A 15,103-nucleotide genomic window follows, 5' to 3' on the forward strand; every position below is an offset into this window, starting at 1 on the left:
TCTTGTATAAAAGATTTTACTTGGACCTTTTTCCAGCAGGCCCTTTTTCCCCTCTGTATCTGGCTGGTTTCCTCATTTTCTCATCTTCCTCAGCACAGCACCACCATCTGTAGCCCAGAGCAGACATCTGCAGTATAAAGTCGAAAAATGCTGGAAATGGCCTTACAGCACATGACCAGAAAATCTGAGAGACTGAGAAAACACAGCACCAACCAAGCATGGTAGACATCAAAAAACTGCGGCAACTACTAGAAATTAAGTTTTGGGAGAAGAGCTAAGTGAATTAAGTTTAGGGAGATGAGTGACAAACATAGCCCAGAATATCTTAAATGAGGGGACTGAGGTGGGAAGKTTCTACATAGATGCTGTGTGAATCGGGCAATCGTATCCAGAAGAAAGCACTAAAAAAAAAAAAAGGTCCAAATTGCCTATAACAAAAAAACGTGGMGGCGTCTATAGGGAGGAACAATTTTTTCAAATCAAAACTTCAAAAACAATATAAATAGCACAAATAATGTGCAGAGACCTAGAGGTAACACTTAAATGCTATTGGTATGGAAACATTGAAAACTAGTGTCTGTCTTCCTAGATAGGCCCCTAAAATTATTTTGGATTTGGAATGCTTATGGAGACTTCCGTAGTGAGAATAACTGTATGAGTTGCAGTATCCTATAAATTAGTAATGACTTTGTGGGCACCTAATTTCAACTAGGTTATCAATTTTTGGTCATTATTTCTATGGATTAAACTAAAGGTAAACTTAAAAGAGTTCTTTGCAAATTCTGCCATGTCCTGTGGAATTTGATAGAGAACTTCCAGTATAGATGTTCTTCTGTAGTTTCATTTTACTAACCATTACTGCTTCTTTTTTTTTTTTTTAATAGGCATTGCTTTCTCTTGCATTGCTCTTTTGCTTTTTACTCACTCCAGTGAGCAACCACTGAAGTCTAAAAATTTACAATTAAGATGCTAACAGTTCTTTACTGTATTGCTGATCATTTTAACAGAAACATCCAGTAGATGGCAAAGCCAGTGTATTCCACTGGCTTACCATATCTCAGAAGCCTCTGCTTCCAAAGGCTCTTTTCCTCAAGCTTTCAAATAATCTAAAAATTAAGTCATTRCATGAAATAGATGTACAAGAAACTGACGTATTGAAAAAGGATCACATTGCAGTGCAGTACTGATTCACAGGATTACATTTTACAGTGAATAAAACAAAATCTGAGACTTACAAGAGTATCTCAGAATTTTTGTTAGGATGCAGTTTAAATTCAACTAGAGCTACACATGCTGCAGTAGCCAGGATTACAGGTCTCCACGCTTTTGCTAGGCTCCTGTGCGTACCAACTGCAGCAGTTACTGAGCACTTGGATTTTAACCCATAGAGTTAAGGTCCCCCATAGCTGTAGCTTGCATACTTTCTTGGTGAGGTGGCAAAATGATCCTAATCCTCAGAAAAATGTTTGCTTAGTGTGGATTGGCTACTCAATAACTTGGTGACACACAATCAGTAGGAACGCTTTGTTCAGTTCAGGTTATCTGAAAAATGATACAGCAGAAACTCCCTGAAAAATCAGAAGTGAAATTTGTAATTGAGACATAAGGAAGTTTCTCCCTTGGAGAAGGAAAAGAGAGAGACTCAAACTGAGAGAGTAAATGGGTTATATATATTGACTCTTMTATGCATGAACAGGAGAGACAAAGAAAGGACAATGTATTTGAAACTAATGCATGTTTGTACTAGTCCTCCCCCCCAGTACTCATAACCACTAACAGAAGAGAAATAGTTGGGTTTGTTCTTAGTGAGCCATCGACTTAGAAGTTGAAAAGAGAGCACTGTGTGCTCGCATGTATTTTTTAAATTTTTGTGTTATGAAAAGCTGAATGAGAGCAATGCAGAGCTAGAATTTTTAACCTGTTTTACACATACAGAATCCATGAATGATATGCCTTTGACATTTTCTTCTAATACATTTCTATTAAATTCTTCTAATACATTCTTCTAATAAATTTCTTCTTCTTTCTGGATTCTTCATGGAAAAATTCCATTTTGAAAAATTGGATATCAGTTATTTGACATGGGAACAAAAAGACGTTCTGCAGTGCTTTTGCCCRAATGAATGGCACAAATTCACGGTAATCTTTTGTTTCTTCAGTAGGTGGATGCTGACCTGGGCTGGTCACTCCAGGTAAGTTATGAATCTAATGTAAGAGTCTAGCTGTATGGCTTGGTGTGAGGTTCTTTTTYAAAAAGTTGATACACTATATGCTGATTCTGTACATGCACTAGACTATACAGTTAGATCTTTGTGTTTGTTATCAAAAGAAAAACAAATGGAAGTAAATTTTGGTACTGCTTAGGTCAAGATAAGAAGCYGGGAGAATTAACTTTAATCAGTGCAGTGGGATTTATTTTGTTCACTCATTAATGAATGAAGATAGAGATACCTAAAATATGGCATACATTGGAAATTCAAAGTTCAAGCAGAATTAAATACTTTATAAGCTATGAACTGGGCCATAAGATCTGTAATAGTGTATCTATATGCTATATGCACATTGTTTGTGTGACAAGAGTGAGGAATTTTTTTATTATTTTAAAGATTTGTTGTTGATCTTTCAGCAGCAGGCATTAGACTCAGTTCTCATGGGGAAAAAAAAAAGGTCTCATGACCCCCTAAAGTCTTCTCTTATTGAAAAACTGCTTTGTAATTTCTGGAGGATGCTCTTGTGAAAGTCCATGATCATAAAAAGAGACACATTTTCAGCTAGCACAGTGAGTTCTGATTAAAAAGGCAAAATCTATGCAGCTGATGTTGCATTCATAGAATCACAGAGTGGTTGCATTCATAGAATCAGAGTGGACCATGATGAAGACTTATAAGCCTGATTTTCAGATACCAACTCAGACACAATTTTATTGCTAATTATAACTCTCCAAGGCAAGCAATGTCAGCCTACCCTGGAGGAATACGTAAGGTGGGGCTCTGGCAGGCACAGCTTGTCAGATGTGAGGCAGTCAAGCACACAAGCCAAAACTTAATACTCAGGCATCAAATTACAGATAAAGTTCATAAGCAGGAGTCATGGAGGCATTTATACATAAAGATATAGAAAGATGTTGGAAATTCTTTGGAAATTCAGGCTGCCACTTTCCAAAATGGAAATGGATGGAGCCTTTTTTTTTTTGACACAGACAGGAAAAAAAACCCTAGGAGTGGAAGTTGCTGRGCCCAATTCTCAGAGGTGGTTAAGCTATTTTAAAACAATTTTTGGACTTAAGGTTATTAAATAGCTTTCAGAATCTAGATATCAATGCCTTCTAGGCAAGAAACTATTTTTAATAGTATTCAAAGGGTTGATGATGAAATCATATTTAATAGTCTAAAGAAATTTATTGTGAGATACTTTATACTTTTGTATGACATAGAAGATACATTATTTAGCTTATTTTTATGTTAAATATTAAATAAAAAGGAAAATAAACAGATGGGTGAAAAGCAGTAACAGCAGTGAGATAAGGTAGGTACATCATGATCAAATAGCATCTGCAGCTTGATCTAAAAAGGCAATTCATTATTAAAAAAGGAACATACAAGATTTGAATTTCTAGTACAATTATTTTAAACTATCTGTGTGAAAATGCTGTTGAAAATGCAGATAGTTAGAAAAGATGTTTGCACACAAATGAAAAGATCATACAGGTGTCTAGAACAGATATCCTGAGAAAGTACAGGGATAATCCTGCAAAGCTTTAGGGAGCAGGTATCCTTGATAATAGACTGCTTTTGTTACAGAAGATGGAYTTTAGAATTTCCAGAGGAAAGATATAATGGGTTTTAACAGGACAASAGAGAAGTCAGAATAGCAATACTGATTAGGGAGAAAATTAAAGTATTTTGAAAGTATATGACCGTAGATAATAGTAGAGACTGTTAATTAGTATTTCTTTCCTAGGTGCTTGAGTGAATACCAATGTCTTAATGGTGATTTACCTAGAATATTTTACCTTTGCATCGCAGAAAATACTTCTCACAACYTAATATTTATTACATAGCAGGTCACAGAAGCAGATTTATCATTTTCTCCAGTGATCCTTCCACATAATCAGACGTTAACCGTAGACCACAGAAGGCAAATACACACTTTCCRTGAACATCAGCCAGAAATCAACAACTCACATGCACTTTTCATTTTGGAAGCTAGCTTCTGAGCAAGGCTGTGAATTCTAGATCCCCTATCTGCTGTATTGCTGCTTTTACTGTGAGTTTGAAATCCACCTGAAATATACTTTTCTTCTCCTTAAAGACTCTATTCTTTCCCAAGCCAGGAGCTTGCAAGACCCTGTACAAAACACTATGATTTGGACGAGTGGTTAGATAACTGCATATAAAGAGTTTGTGTAACTTGGTGAAGATGTATTCTCATTTTGTAATAAAGCCATTTACATGAAGCTTAAGAGGTTCTGTGATCAAATTATAGGTACATGGAACCAGAAACAGGCATTCCTTGAAATGCTGTGCGAGGAGATTGGTACAGAGGTCCCTGAAATACTATAAAAGGAAGATGTATACATGGGTTACAGGAGTTGCAGACCATCCCCTGKGAAGAGTGGAATAAAATCAACATCACATCTCTGTAAGGTCTTACCAAGGAACAGTCATAGTCTGTAAAAATATATTAGCATGTGTTTAATTCATAATCAAATTGCAAGGTGAGAATTTCCCTCTAGCGTATGGCAGAGGAAAAATACAAGATACAAACATTAGTGAATGCACAGCAATTGTACTAATATAGAGCTGTCAGTTACAAGGCATCTTTACCAGGAGGCAGGATACAAACTGTTCACAGRTTGTTTAATTAGAACAAGTAACAGTTACAATCATTAGAAGAATATTATTTTCCGTGGGTGCTTGAATGAGATCCCCACAGATCCTTCATGGCTGCAYCATCTTACAGGAATCAGAAATAAAAATACAGGTTCTCCAGCTCCAAATGCAGAGATTCTTAAAACCAGAGTGTATATACCAAGCCTAATTCTTCTCCAGCAATAGGTACTTGCAATCCCAAGAGTACATGACTGTGTTTGAGCAAATGAGACAAGGAGTCAATCAATCAACACAAGTAACACAGCTACAGTCAGGAAAGGAAACCAACAGACAAGGCCTGGGTGCTTTGTGATTAAAAAATGTGTTCTCTCTTCCTACTGACCTCTACGCTCCATTTTATTCAGACTCACATGATGCTGTGACACAAAGATACATGTACATGGTTATGTTTCTGCTTCCACAGTTTCATTATGTTACAGGACATGTAGGCTTGTATCTGTTAGCACAGTGAAAAGGCACCAAACAGCTTTCAGGTGTAATAGAATTGCTGGCAAGCTTGAGAATACAAGCCACAGACAGAACAGGAACAGAAGTTTTCAAGCTGTCAGAGGCACAGTGAAGGTCACTGTACCACCCAGAAATTTCTTTCATCCTCAGACAAGCAATTGAATATGCTTTCCTGAAAAATCCTTACAAAGCTATTTCCAATGTTTTGGAAACTGCTCAAMAGRTSAAAGATTGACAACTTGCTGTCTTCRTCGTATGTAAAGTCACTTCTATGAGACACCCAAGGTGTCCCAATTATGTCACTCAAAATGAGTACTTGTCTTTGAATAAGGTGAACTCAGAATGTTAATATCCAAGATAAAGAGGTAAATAAACCTGSTACAAGCTGTAGCCAGGAGTGAGTCACTAAGGCTAAGGATATTGAAGTGAAAACCAGAGTAATGTTCAAGTTCACGGGGTTTGGAAAGAAACACAAATTAAGACCAATCTCAGGTGGCTGCCCTTTCAGTTAGATAAGGTTGTTTAGTCTGTGATAGGCTGTGGGGAAAAAATTAGTTCAGCGAACSAAAAAAAACACTGACAGAAAATCCAGACCTTGAGTGACAAGAGCCTGCCAATCTGCACAGAAACATATCCTTGAGACAAAGGAGCTTTCAATTAATTCCCAGCTAAAGGGTGATAGTCAGGACAAAGCTGGAAAGTGCAGCATAGAAGGGCACCAGGAACAGCATCTGCAAAGGCTGATTTAGTTTCCCATAGTTGGCATAACCACAGCAGGCTTGGCAATGGTGGCATCTTCCTCTTTCCATTGAGAAATGATGGTTTTCAGTTGTGTATAGAACTGCACTCCCTGGAGGAAAGGAGAGACCCACAGATCAGATATCTGGCCTTATGAATTCCTCAGGTCTGCACTACTGGTATATCAAATAGCTTTTGATGTAACTACACAGTATTGAGTTTTCRTCTGTGAAAATAATTGTCAGCCTGATCTTTTTACCAGTTCCACAAAGATTGTGGTTCTGTGGGAAAGCTTGCTAGTTACTGCTCCCTTCTCAAGTCTCCTAAAAGGACTTGCATTTTTATACCTAAGGGAAAAAGAAAGAGGAATTGGCTATCTATGATTGTAAAATGCATTATGATGCTRTGATCACTGGCTGGTATTCAGTTTCCTGGCTGAAATTGCTTCTAAGTCTCCTCACTAATGAGGTCTGATGACCATCTCCCCATTGCCATTCATAACATGATTCATCACAATTCAACCCAACAGAGTACTCTGGATCAGAAAATTACCTGTTTGCCATAGAAATTGGTGTCCCCTCTGAAAGAAGCACGAGAGCCGGTGAAGGAGAACATGGGCAGAGGTACTGGGATTGGAACATTCACACCCACCTGCACCAAGGGAAAGCTTCCATATTAGTCACAAGAAGTAGCAGATTGCAGAGCACTCTCCAAAAGTTTTTGCTTTTTTTTTTCCTTACATCTGAGGCTGGGTACTGCTGGCTGAGAGGGCAGTGATTACAGCTGAATGGCTATCCACTGTAAAAAAGCAACAATTCTAGCTGGAACATACCTGCCCCACATCTACTAAGTGAGAATACTTCCGAGCTGTGGCTCCATTGGTGGTGAAGATTGCAGTTCCATTCCCATAGGGGTTATTGTTCACCATCTCAATGGCATCATCCAAAGTGTCTGCTTCCAGCACCACTAGGACAGGCCCAAAGATTTCCTCCTTATAGCAAGTCATGTTTGGCTGCCAATACAAACAGCAGAAAAAGTAGCTTGTATAAAAGATACAATAAAAATATCTTAGTAAACAGGATATAAGAAACACACATGCTAGTAGTAGTTATGATATTCCTAGGATTACTGATCACACTGCATGGCCACAGGACATCCTTCAGTCCTCACCTTTTCACCATTTCCCATGCCCTATCCTCTGTCTAGTCCACTACAGAGGACACCACCTTTCATCTCCAGAGTGCTTTCTGCTTTTACTGCCTGCATTACAACATGTACTTCACGGTGCGAGGGAAGGCTGAACCATTTGAGGGCTTTCTACCTGGTTATCATTGATTACTGACTGATTTGGCTAATGCATTTTTTAGCTGACTCTGAAACATCCACTAACAAGCACTGCTTTTGGTCATCTTACCTTGACTTTGCCAAGGATCGTTGGCCCAACAAAATTGCCATTTTCATAACCCTTCACTTTGACATTACGTCCATCCAGAAGAAGGCTGGCACCTTCTTTTACTCCTTTCTCAATCAGACTGCAAACTCGTTCCTTAGCTTGGGGACTGATTAGAGGCCCAAGATCTGCTCCAGGCTGGTCTCCTGTGAAGAGAGAGGGACACCAAGTTTTTAACTGACAACTTCCTCTTCAAAGGCATCAAGGAGRTAACTATCTGGCAGGAAAAATCTGAAAGTTCTGATGTTTCTGAGACACAGAACAAAGATTTGAGACATTGATGAACAGGAATAATAGCCTGCAGATCTCATAATAAATAAATAAATAAGAAAAGTCATAARCCTAATTTTAGATCACTAGGAATCCAAAATTCAACAACAGATTCTTCTCAGAAAGCTAACTTTTCCCCTTTGCAGCACTTCATTGAATATGAAGAGAAGGTAATTCCCCTAGAATTAATAACAGTCTAGCTTTTCCAAAATACTTGTTTCAATTTTTGTTTTCTTATTGTATGCTTACTATAAATTGGAAGGATCTTGAAATGAGGCTGCTATATAAATGGCAGCTTTGAGTTAAACATAGGATTTAACCTCAAATCTGCAGTTAAAACAAGACTGATTCTGTAAACATTGCATCACAGTTCCCCCAGCAAACTGAAAACATATTCCTACCTCCAAGTCTAGGGCTGTGTTTCCCAATACAGACAATCTGCTAGCTCCTACTCCTACACATCAAACGTATTGTGCCAATAGCTCCAAGGGTCACAACATGGTATGGCAGATAAGCTGACAAAAAAAGCTATGGCCATAGAAGTGAAACGATCCCAGTCTGTACCTGCGTTTACACGTAGATTTTTGGCTCTGTCCACAAGCTCTGGCAGCCATTTCTGTGCTTCTCCCACTAGAATTGCTGTAGACAGGGCCATGCAGCGCTGGCCAGCTGCYCCAAAAGCAGCTCCAACCAGCTGGTTCAATGTGTTCTCTTTATTGGCATCTGGCATCACCACACCATGGTTCTTGGCTCCCTGAAATACAGCACACAGTCTCCCATTATTAACCACCCCAGAGTGCTTCTCTAGCCCTCTGCCAATGACTTCTTGCAGTAGCTATGACTGCTACCAACAGGCTGGCAAGAGGGCAGCCTCATAGCTTAACTGTCAGCAGCAAAGTCAGCTTCTGCTGCTGAGTGGCACGGTCTCTCTTAACATTCACAGGAGACAGAGGTAGTCTATGTGCTAAAGTGTGCACCATTCAGAGACATTACCATGTTGGCCTGGACTCTCTTGCCATTCCGGGATCCTCTCTCATAGATGTACTCGCCAGCCTGATTAGATCCCACAAAGCTGATTGCTCTGATATCCGGATGGTCACAAATGAAATTCACAGCTTCAAACAGGAAATAATACATTGTAACTGTGGTGCACAAATGCTTCCCTCAGTTCCCATCCCCATGGTGCTAAATCTATGTATTTTTCTTCTAATCAATATTCTTGCCTTTGTGTTTCCTACATCTGAGTTTTCTCAAAGCCTGTCTGTGCATCTCTTCACTCACTTCTTAGCAGACTCCTGCCCTGTCTTCATACTCCTGGCTCGCTGACATCTCTTCATGCTTTGGGCATCTCCCAGGGTGTCTGAGCAATGCCAAAGGATTGCAAACTTTAATGAAGTTACTGTTCTCTGTATCACTGTGCCCTGAAGCTATTGATGTGCTGTAAAAAACAGCATGTTAGGACCCAGAATACTGGCATCCACTTATATTCAGTGAGGCATTTAATTCTTGTTTAGGCTCCCTTGGGAAACCAAGATGATGAATTATCTACTTATTTCAGTTGCAACTTAGGTTGCTAAACAGAATTTGAGCACTTGCATGCTTTGGGAACTCTGACCCAAATCCCCAGAATTTTGTCTATTATATCTCCTGTAAGATCTGGTGCAAGGTGGCAGAGAATCTCCCACTCACCTTTCACCTTTATCAATAGAGCTGAAGCAGGTGTCCAAACCTATCTAACAGCTKCACCCTCAGACTCTTCAACTGGTACCTCTCACTGGCACACACCAGAAAGCCTACACTTGTCATCTCCCAGTATTGTTATTACCTTCATGCTGTCCATGGATAATATTCAGAGTCCCATCAGGGGCACCAGCATCCTGAAACAGCTTAGCAAGGAACATTAGTGCTCCTGGTACACGCTCAGATGGTTTCATCAAGAAGGTGTTTCCACAAACCATAGCCATGGGGAACATCCAAAGGGGAATCATGGCTGGGAAGTTGAACGGTGCGATTCCAGCACACACGCCCAGAGGCAGGCGGTAGGTGTAAGTGTCCATGTCTTTAGTGATAGAGGGCATGGTCTCTCCAAGGATGAGGGATGTCACACTGCAAGCATGTTCAACCACCTCTGCAGCAGAAAGGGCAATATGCTGCTGGATGATCTGTTAACAGTTAGTCCCCAAACTCCCTTTTCACTACTGCCTACACCCACCTCTTCCAGCCTCTTCTCTTACAGCTTAAAACTCATTGTGCACCAGAAAATCCCTTTGCTCTGCCAAACATTGCAAGCAAATTATGAATGGATTCTCTCTCGACCATGATTTACGTCACTGTGATAGGAGCAGAGACAAAGCAGCCTCAGAACAAAATGCATAGGTATTATTGTACCACCTGGGACTCAACCTCAGGTATCTGAGCACAAGCACAAGTGAAAAGTTCTTATCCCTTTTTAGTGATTTATAGTCTCTCCTAGAAAAACCTCTAACAACTTGGAAGTAATTTAATGATACTCTAAGAAAACTCTTCAGCTTAGAGTTACAGTTGACACTTCGAGTGTCAACKATACAAGGGCTATAAAGGAAGCAACATGTACAGAGCAATCAGTTGCTCAGGAGACTTCRTTCCTTCCTATGGGTTCTCAAACCCCCCTTTTTTAAAAGGAGGAGCCAGYAGCTTACGGAGGCCTCGGAACACATCTCCCTCAGCATCAGCCAGGGTCTTCCCTTGCTCATAGGTGATGAGTTTGGAAATTTCTTTCTGAAAATGGAAAACACAAAGTTTATGAATGTTAGAAAAGTGCCCACCCATTGAAATAGAGTGCAGGGATAAGACAGAATTAGCAGAGTTKAACATCATGGTGAACAGACTAAACGGAATCCAGAAAAACCCATACTGACTGACTTGTTCCTTGTAGACAAGAAGCCAATAACCCACACATTTTAGAAAAAAATCATCCTAGGTTTGGCTTGTACTCTAATGCTTTTAGGTATGATACCACATACAAACCAAAAAAGCAATCTGGGAAACCCAAAGACATAGTAACACACTCATCTCCATCAACTAGCACATTCTCTATCAAGGCTCAAAGTTCCGAAGTCTCTTGGTAAAGGGAGAAATTCAGAATAATATTCCCTAAAAARCATTGTCTGTCTGTTACCATTTGATAGAAAATGTTTTGCTGCACCTCTCAACAGTGTTTCAGCTGGCTCCTCGATCATGGCAACTCCTCATCAAGAACTCCGTAAACCCCAAGTCTCTCAATTTAGTTCCTAAGTCAGCTGCAATGCATTCAGCCACAGCATCACATACAGCCCTGGTGTCTCACCAGATTGTCTTTGATGAGTTGTTGATAACGCAGAAAGATTTGCTGGCGACTCAGAACAGATGTTTCTGACCAGTTCCAAAATGCCTTTTTGCAAGAAGCAACAGCTGCCTCCATCTCACTGGCTGTGGCTTTTGGTACACGGCCAACCACCTCATTTGTGGCCTGAAAGAAAAAACAAATTGCATCAAAAGTCAATTTTTCTCATTTGTCCTTGCCAGCCATTCAACAGCCCTTTCACAGCACACACCTAATAACCTTGTTCTACAAGGTGTTGTACTTCTGGGGGAAAGTACAAAGGAGACTCCTTCCTTGATGCACACAAAAGGCCTGGGCTACAACTGGAGTAGTTCTAAAAACCTTCACTCCAAATATCTCAAATTAGGCACCTGGAAAACTGCAAATGAAGTGCTGATTTCCAAACCGGAGTTAAAGTGGCTTGTCTATCTTAAAACTTCTAGAGAGTATAAGGCAAAAGTTTCTGTGGATTGTGGTCTTTCCCTTCTCCATCATCTTGATTCATCTGCTGTCCTTCTTGCACATTAAATGAGGTAATATTCTTTTGGGAAATAATTTGCTATTTGCATTGATGTTAGCTCACCTACACCCCTAGGCCAAGGTAACATTTTAACAACCAACTTTAGTTCTACAGTATTTTAACTTCAAGATTGATTTTCCCAATTTGACTTCTACTATTCTTTTAAAAATTAAATCTGCTTTGACAAGACAAAAAAACTTCAGATATATCACTATGAAATTATTCAAAACAAGAGGAAATATATTAAACAAGAACACTGGTTGCTATACAGAAACCAAATGAGCTTCATGAACATGGCTTGCTGCTCTGATCATTTCCACAAAGCAAATGAAAATCGAGCTTTACAGAGAAGATTTAGAAACTGCCGTAAAAATGCTTWCTAGGGGGGTCAGGAGGGTCAGAATTCTGAATGCGTCCTCATTTCCATTTGGTGGAATGGTCTTTGGTGAAGTACACTTAGATTAGTATTACAAGTGCTACTAATCTAAGATATTTTGCACTGTATAGCATCCAACTTCTAACTTCTCTGTGATTACTGTGAGTTACAGATACAAGCTCTCTGAAAGGAAAGGAGCTTCAGCTGCCAGGATTTTTCACCTTTTTACTCTGGAGTAATATCAGTCTCTATCAGAACTTAACGTTCAACTGGCATCAAATCATACCCAGCTGATTTCTTATACAGGGTGAAAGAAATCTAACATACTGATCACAGAACCCTTCTATGAGSAAAAAAAGTGTAACCAGTGTTTAAGCTTCCTTTCTGGAGATCAGGAGCTTACTACACAGGGAGGTAAAGGAGATAGTAACTTTCCTGAGACTGACATTTCATGTGAAAAGGGAACTTAGAAGCAGTAGTCTATMTTAAGCTCCAAGTCTAAACCTTTCTCAAGAAACATACGTACTTTTCCCTTCTGCACATCACTGAAGAGAGGCACAGACCTACGTTGCACAGTGATCACTATTATAAAAGCTGAGGCCATGTCACTTACTGGGTTGTGGATATCAATCCATTCAGTAGTTTTGGACTCAATAAACTTCCCATCAATGAAGAGTTTGGTTGTTGGCTGTGGAGGTCAAAACATTGGATAGTGAGTTATTTTTGTCTCAACAAGCCTAAATACCAGTGTGCCATGTTACATGCAAGCCTTCATCATTTACTGCTATGTGAACCACTAAAGAGTCTAGATCCAGTCTTCACAGCAACACCCAGATAATTGCTCTCTGCCCCATTTTTCTCTCACTTTACACCAAAATGGCCAAAATTATTTCTAAAAGCAGTTACAGAAAACATACATTTGCTATGCTTATGTTCAGATTTCAATCTATTTAATCAAAACCTGAAAACTGCAACTCATAAATGTTTAGAAGAAACAGTTAATTATTCACTTTGTGAGAATTCCATGAACCCCATGCAAACTGTTCCACTGTCCTGTGTGCCTGTTTCCCATCAAGCCACTAAGCAGGTTCATCTTTCCAGTTCATTGCTACAAGCAGAAAACTGGACTTTCTCCACTCTTCGCTTGGTCTTGCAACTAAGGGCAAGGAATCTGCATCTGTGGAGTTCACAGTGACTGTCCTGGCTGGCAGCACAGGAAGCAGAATGCATCCCACTGAGATGCAGAGGAGGGGCAGGAAAAGTTTGGAATAAGGACGTCAGGCAAACATTGCACAGACTAGAAAGCAGAGGCAGAAGCTGTAATTAGCACTAGATAGGCAACAAAACTGTACCATGCAGGAAAAGATTGTGACTGTACAAGTTAASAAACTAGAAAAGATGAGTTGACATTGGGAGGTAAGGAGAAAGCCTGAACCAGTTAATCATGACACAAAACTGTGACTTGGGGACAACAGGTAAGAGAAAGGCGAAATAGATGTTTGGTATGAGTAGCTGAAATGGGACAGATTAAGAGAACTGGGATATAAACGCAAATATGTCAGAAAATGAAAGAAATCATGAGRGGGAATTATGAAAGGGACATGAGGACTTGGATGCKATCCAAGGTGTAATGAAGGGAAAGAGATCAGAGGAAGAATCAGGAATACAGTGGTATTGGATAGWCAAGTAACGACAGTGAGGAGCAGATGAAAATGAAAAGAAGTGAACAGTTTTAGTTGGAACAAATTTAGAAAGCTTGGAGACAAGAAAGCTAGGATAAGAAATGTAAAATAAGTCTGTTAATGGRCAAGCAAGACCTAATGATTTGGAAAGCAAAACTAGGAGAAAAGTTAGAAGTTGAAGATTATTATGTAGCTGGAATCACACTTGAGGAAGGGAAGCAGAAATCTGTGCCTATGAAAACACCATCTACTCTAAAAGCTGGAAGGAAGCACAGGAAATCTGAGTCCCTTGACTAAGCTTCCTGACTATCAGAAAAGGTGCTGGTCTAGTGCTGGTCTAATGAATGACCAACTCCTACAGCTATCAATCAGTCCATTAGCCCAAGTGCCAYATATCTGCAACGGAGCTAGAAGCTCCAGTGTTTTATGACCCACACGGACTTCAGTGCAATGGGAGTTCATGTTTTTCCAAACTGCTTAAAAAGGATATCTCAAAAATTGCACATGCAACAAAAATTACTTAAAGCAAGCCCGGAAATACTGAATTAAGATTAATTGTACTTTTTCTGTAAGATCATCGCCTTTTTTTACTGTGGAAGAATGCACCTGCTGTGGAAACATGGACGGTAGTAAAGCAGACTATTCGTGGAATCATGGCTCCGAGTTTGAAGTGTTCAGCCATGGACAGAGGAGGAAAAAAGGCAGTACAACAACTAAAGCTGTTCRAAGCTGTCCGATGGAAACCAGATCCTCTTTCTGCCGCAGATGCCATGAGGCCAGTCCGGAGCCACCAGGAGTAACGCGAGGTGGCTCCCTGAGCGACCGCACCGCGACCGCAGCGGGAGCTGCCCGAGCGGCCACCGCTYAGCTCCGAATTCTGACAAATCGGACATGGAACTTTTTTCCGTCCCACCCGTCAAGCAYGAGAGCAGTGCCGATATTTGTTCCACCGGACGAACTAGGATCCCAGCCGAGGCGGCAGGAACGGCCTAGGCAGAGCAGACCGAGGGAAGTGTCCGGGCAGCGGCGGCGGCGCCCGGGGCTCTCCCGCACMTCCCTCCCCCGCCCACCGGCTCCGCTCCGCGGGACGGGCACTCACCACCGAGGAAGAGAAGGACGCGGCGACTGAGGTGATCCAGGGGGCACCGGCTCTCCGCGGCAGCTGCACGGGGGGAAGCACAGACCACCTCAGGACGGGTGAGGCAGCACCTGCCCCCGACCYCCCATGGGCTGCTCCCCGCCCGGTACCGATCCCCCCCGCAGTCCCGGGTGAACCGCTACCACCCTGCGCCCCCCGAGCCGCGGGAGCCGCTGTGGGCCGGGGGCGGCCGCCTCACCCCGAGCGCCACACGGCACCGCCGGCCCCACGCTCCGCGCGCCGCCGCCGC

General features: G+C 41.1%; 1 protein-coding gene across 1 annotated transcript; it reads right to left on the reverse strand.

Annotated features, from left to right (window-relative positions):
• Window positions 1-4,679: 4,679 nt before the first annotated feature.
• ALDH6A1 (aldehyde dehydrogenase 6 family member A1) lies at window positions 4,680-15,097 on the reverse strand. Its single transcript, XM_057370567.1, has 12 exons — window positions 15,053-15,097; window positions 14,815-14,877; window positions 12,647-12,721; window positions 11,123-11,284; window positions 10,476-10,554; window positions 9,623-9,925; window positions 8,791-8,912; window positions 8,362-8,551; window positions 7,492-7,673; window positions 6,910-7,089; window positions 6,630-6,728; window positions 4,680-6,189 (listed from the first exon to the last, which is right to left on the reverse strand). The coding sequence occupies exons 4-12, from the start codon at window positions 11,234-11,236 to the stop codon at window positions 6,085-6,087; spliced, it is 1,374 nt and encodes a 457-aa protein (XP_057226550.1). The 5' UTR covers window positions 11,237-11,284; window positions 12,647-12,721; window positions 14,815-14,877; window positions 15,053-15,097; the 3' UTR covers window positions 4,680-6,084.
• Between the last annotated feature and the right edge of the window lie 6 nt (window positions 15,098-15,103).

This window comes from Malurus melanocephalus, unplaced genomic scaffold (genome assembly GCF_030028575.1).
Source record: "Malurus melanocephalus ecotype Western Australia unplaced genomic scaffold, MMel_1.1 scaffold_0, whole genome shotgun sequence".
Classification (NCBI taxonomy): Eukaryota; Metazoa; Chordata; class Aves; order Passeriformes; family Maluridae; genus Malurus; species Malurus melanocephalus.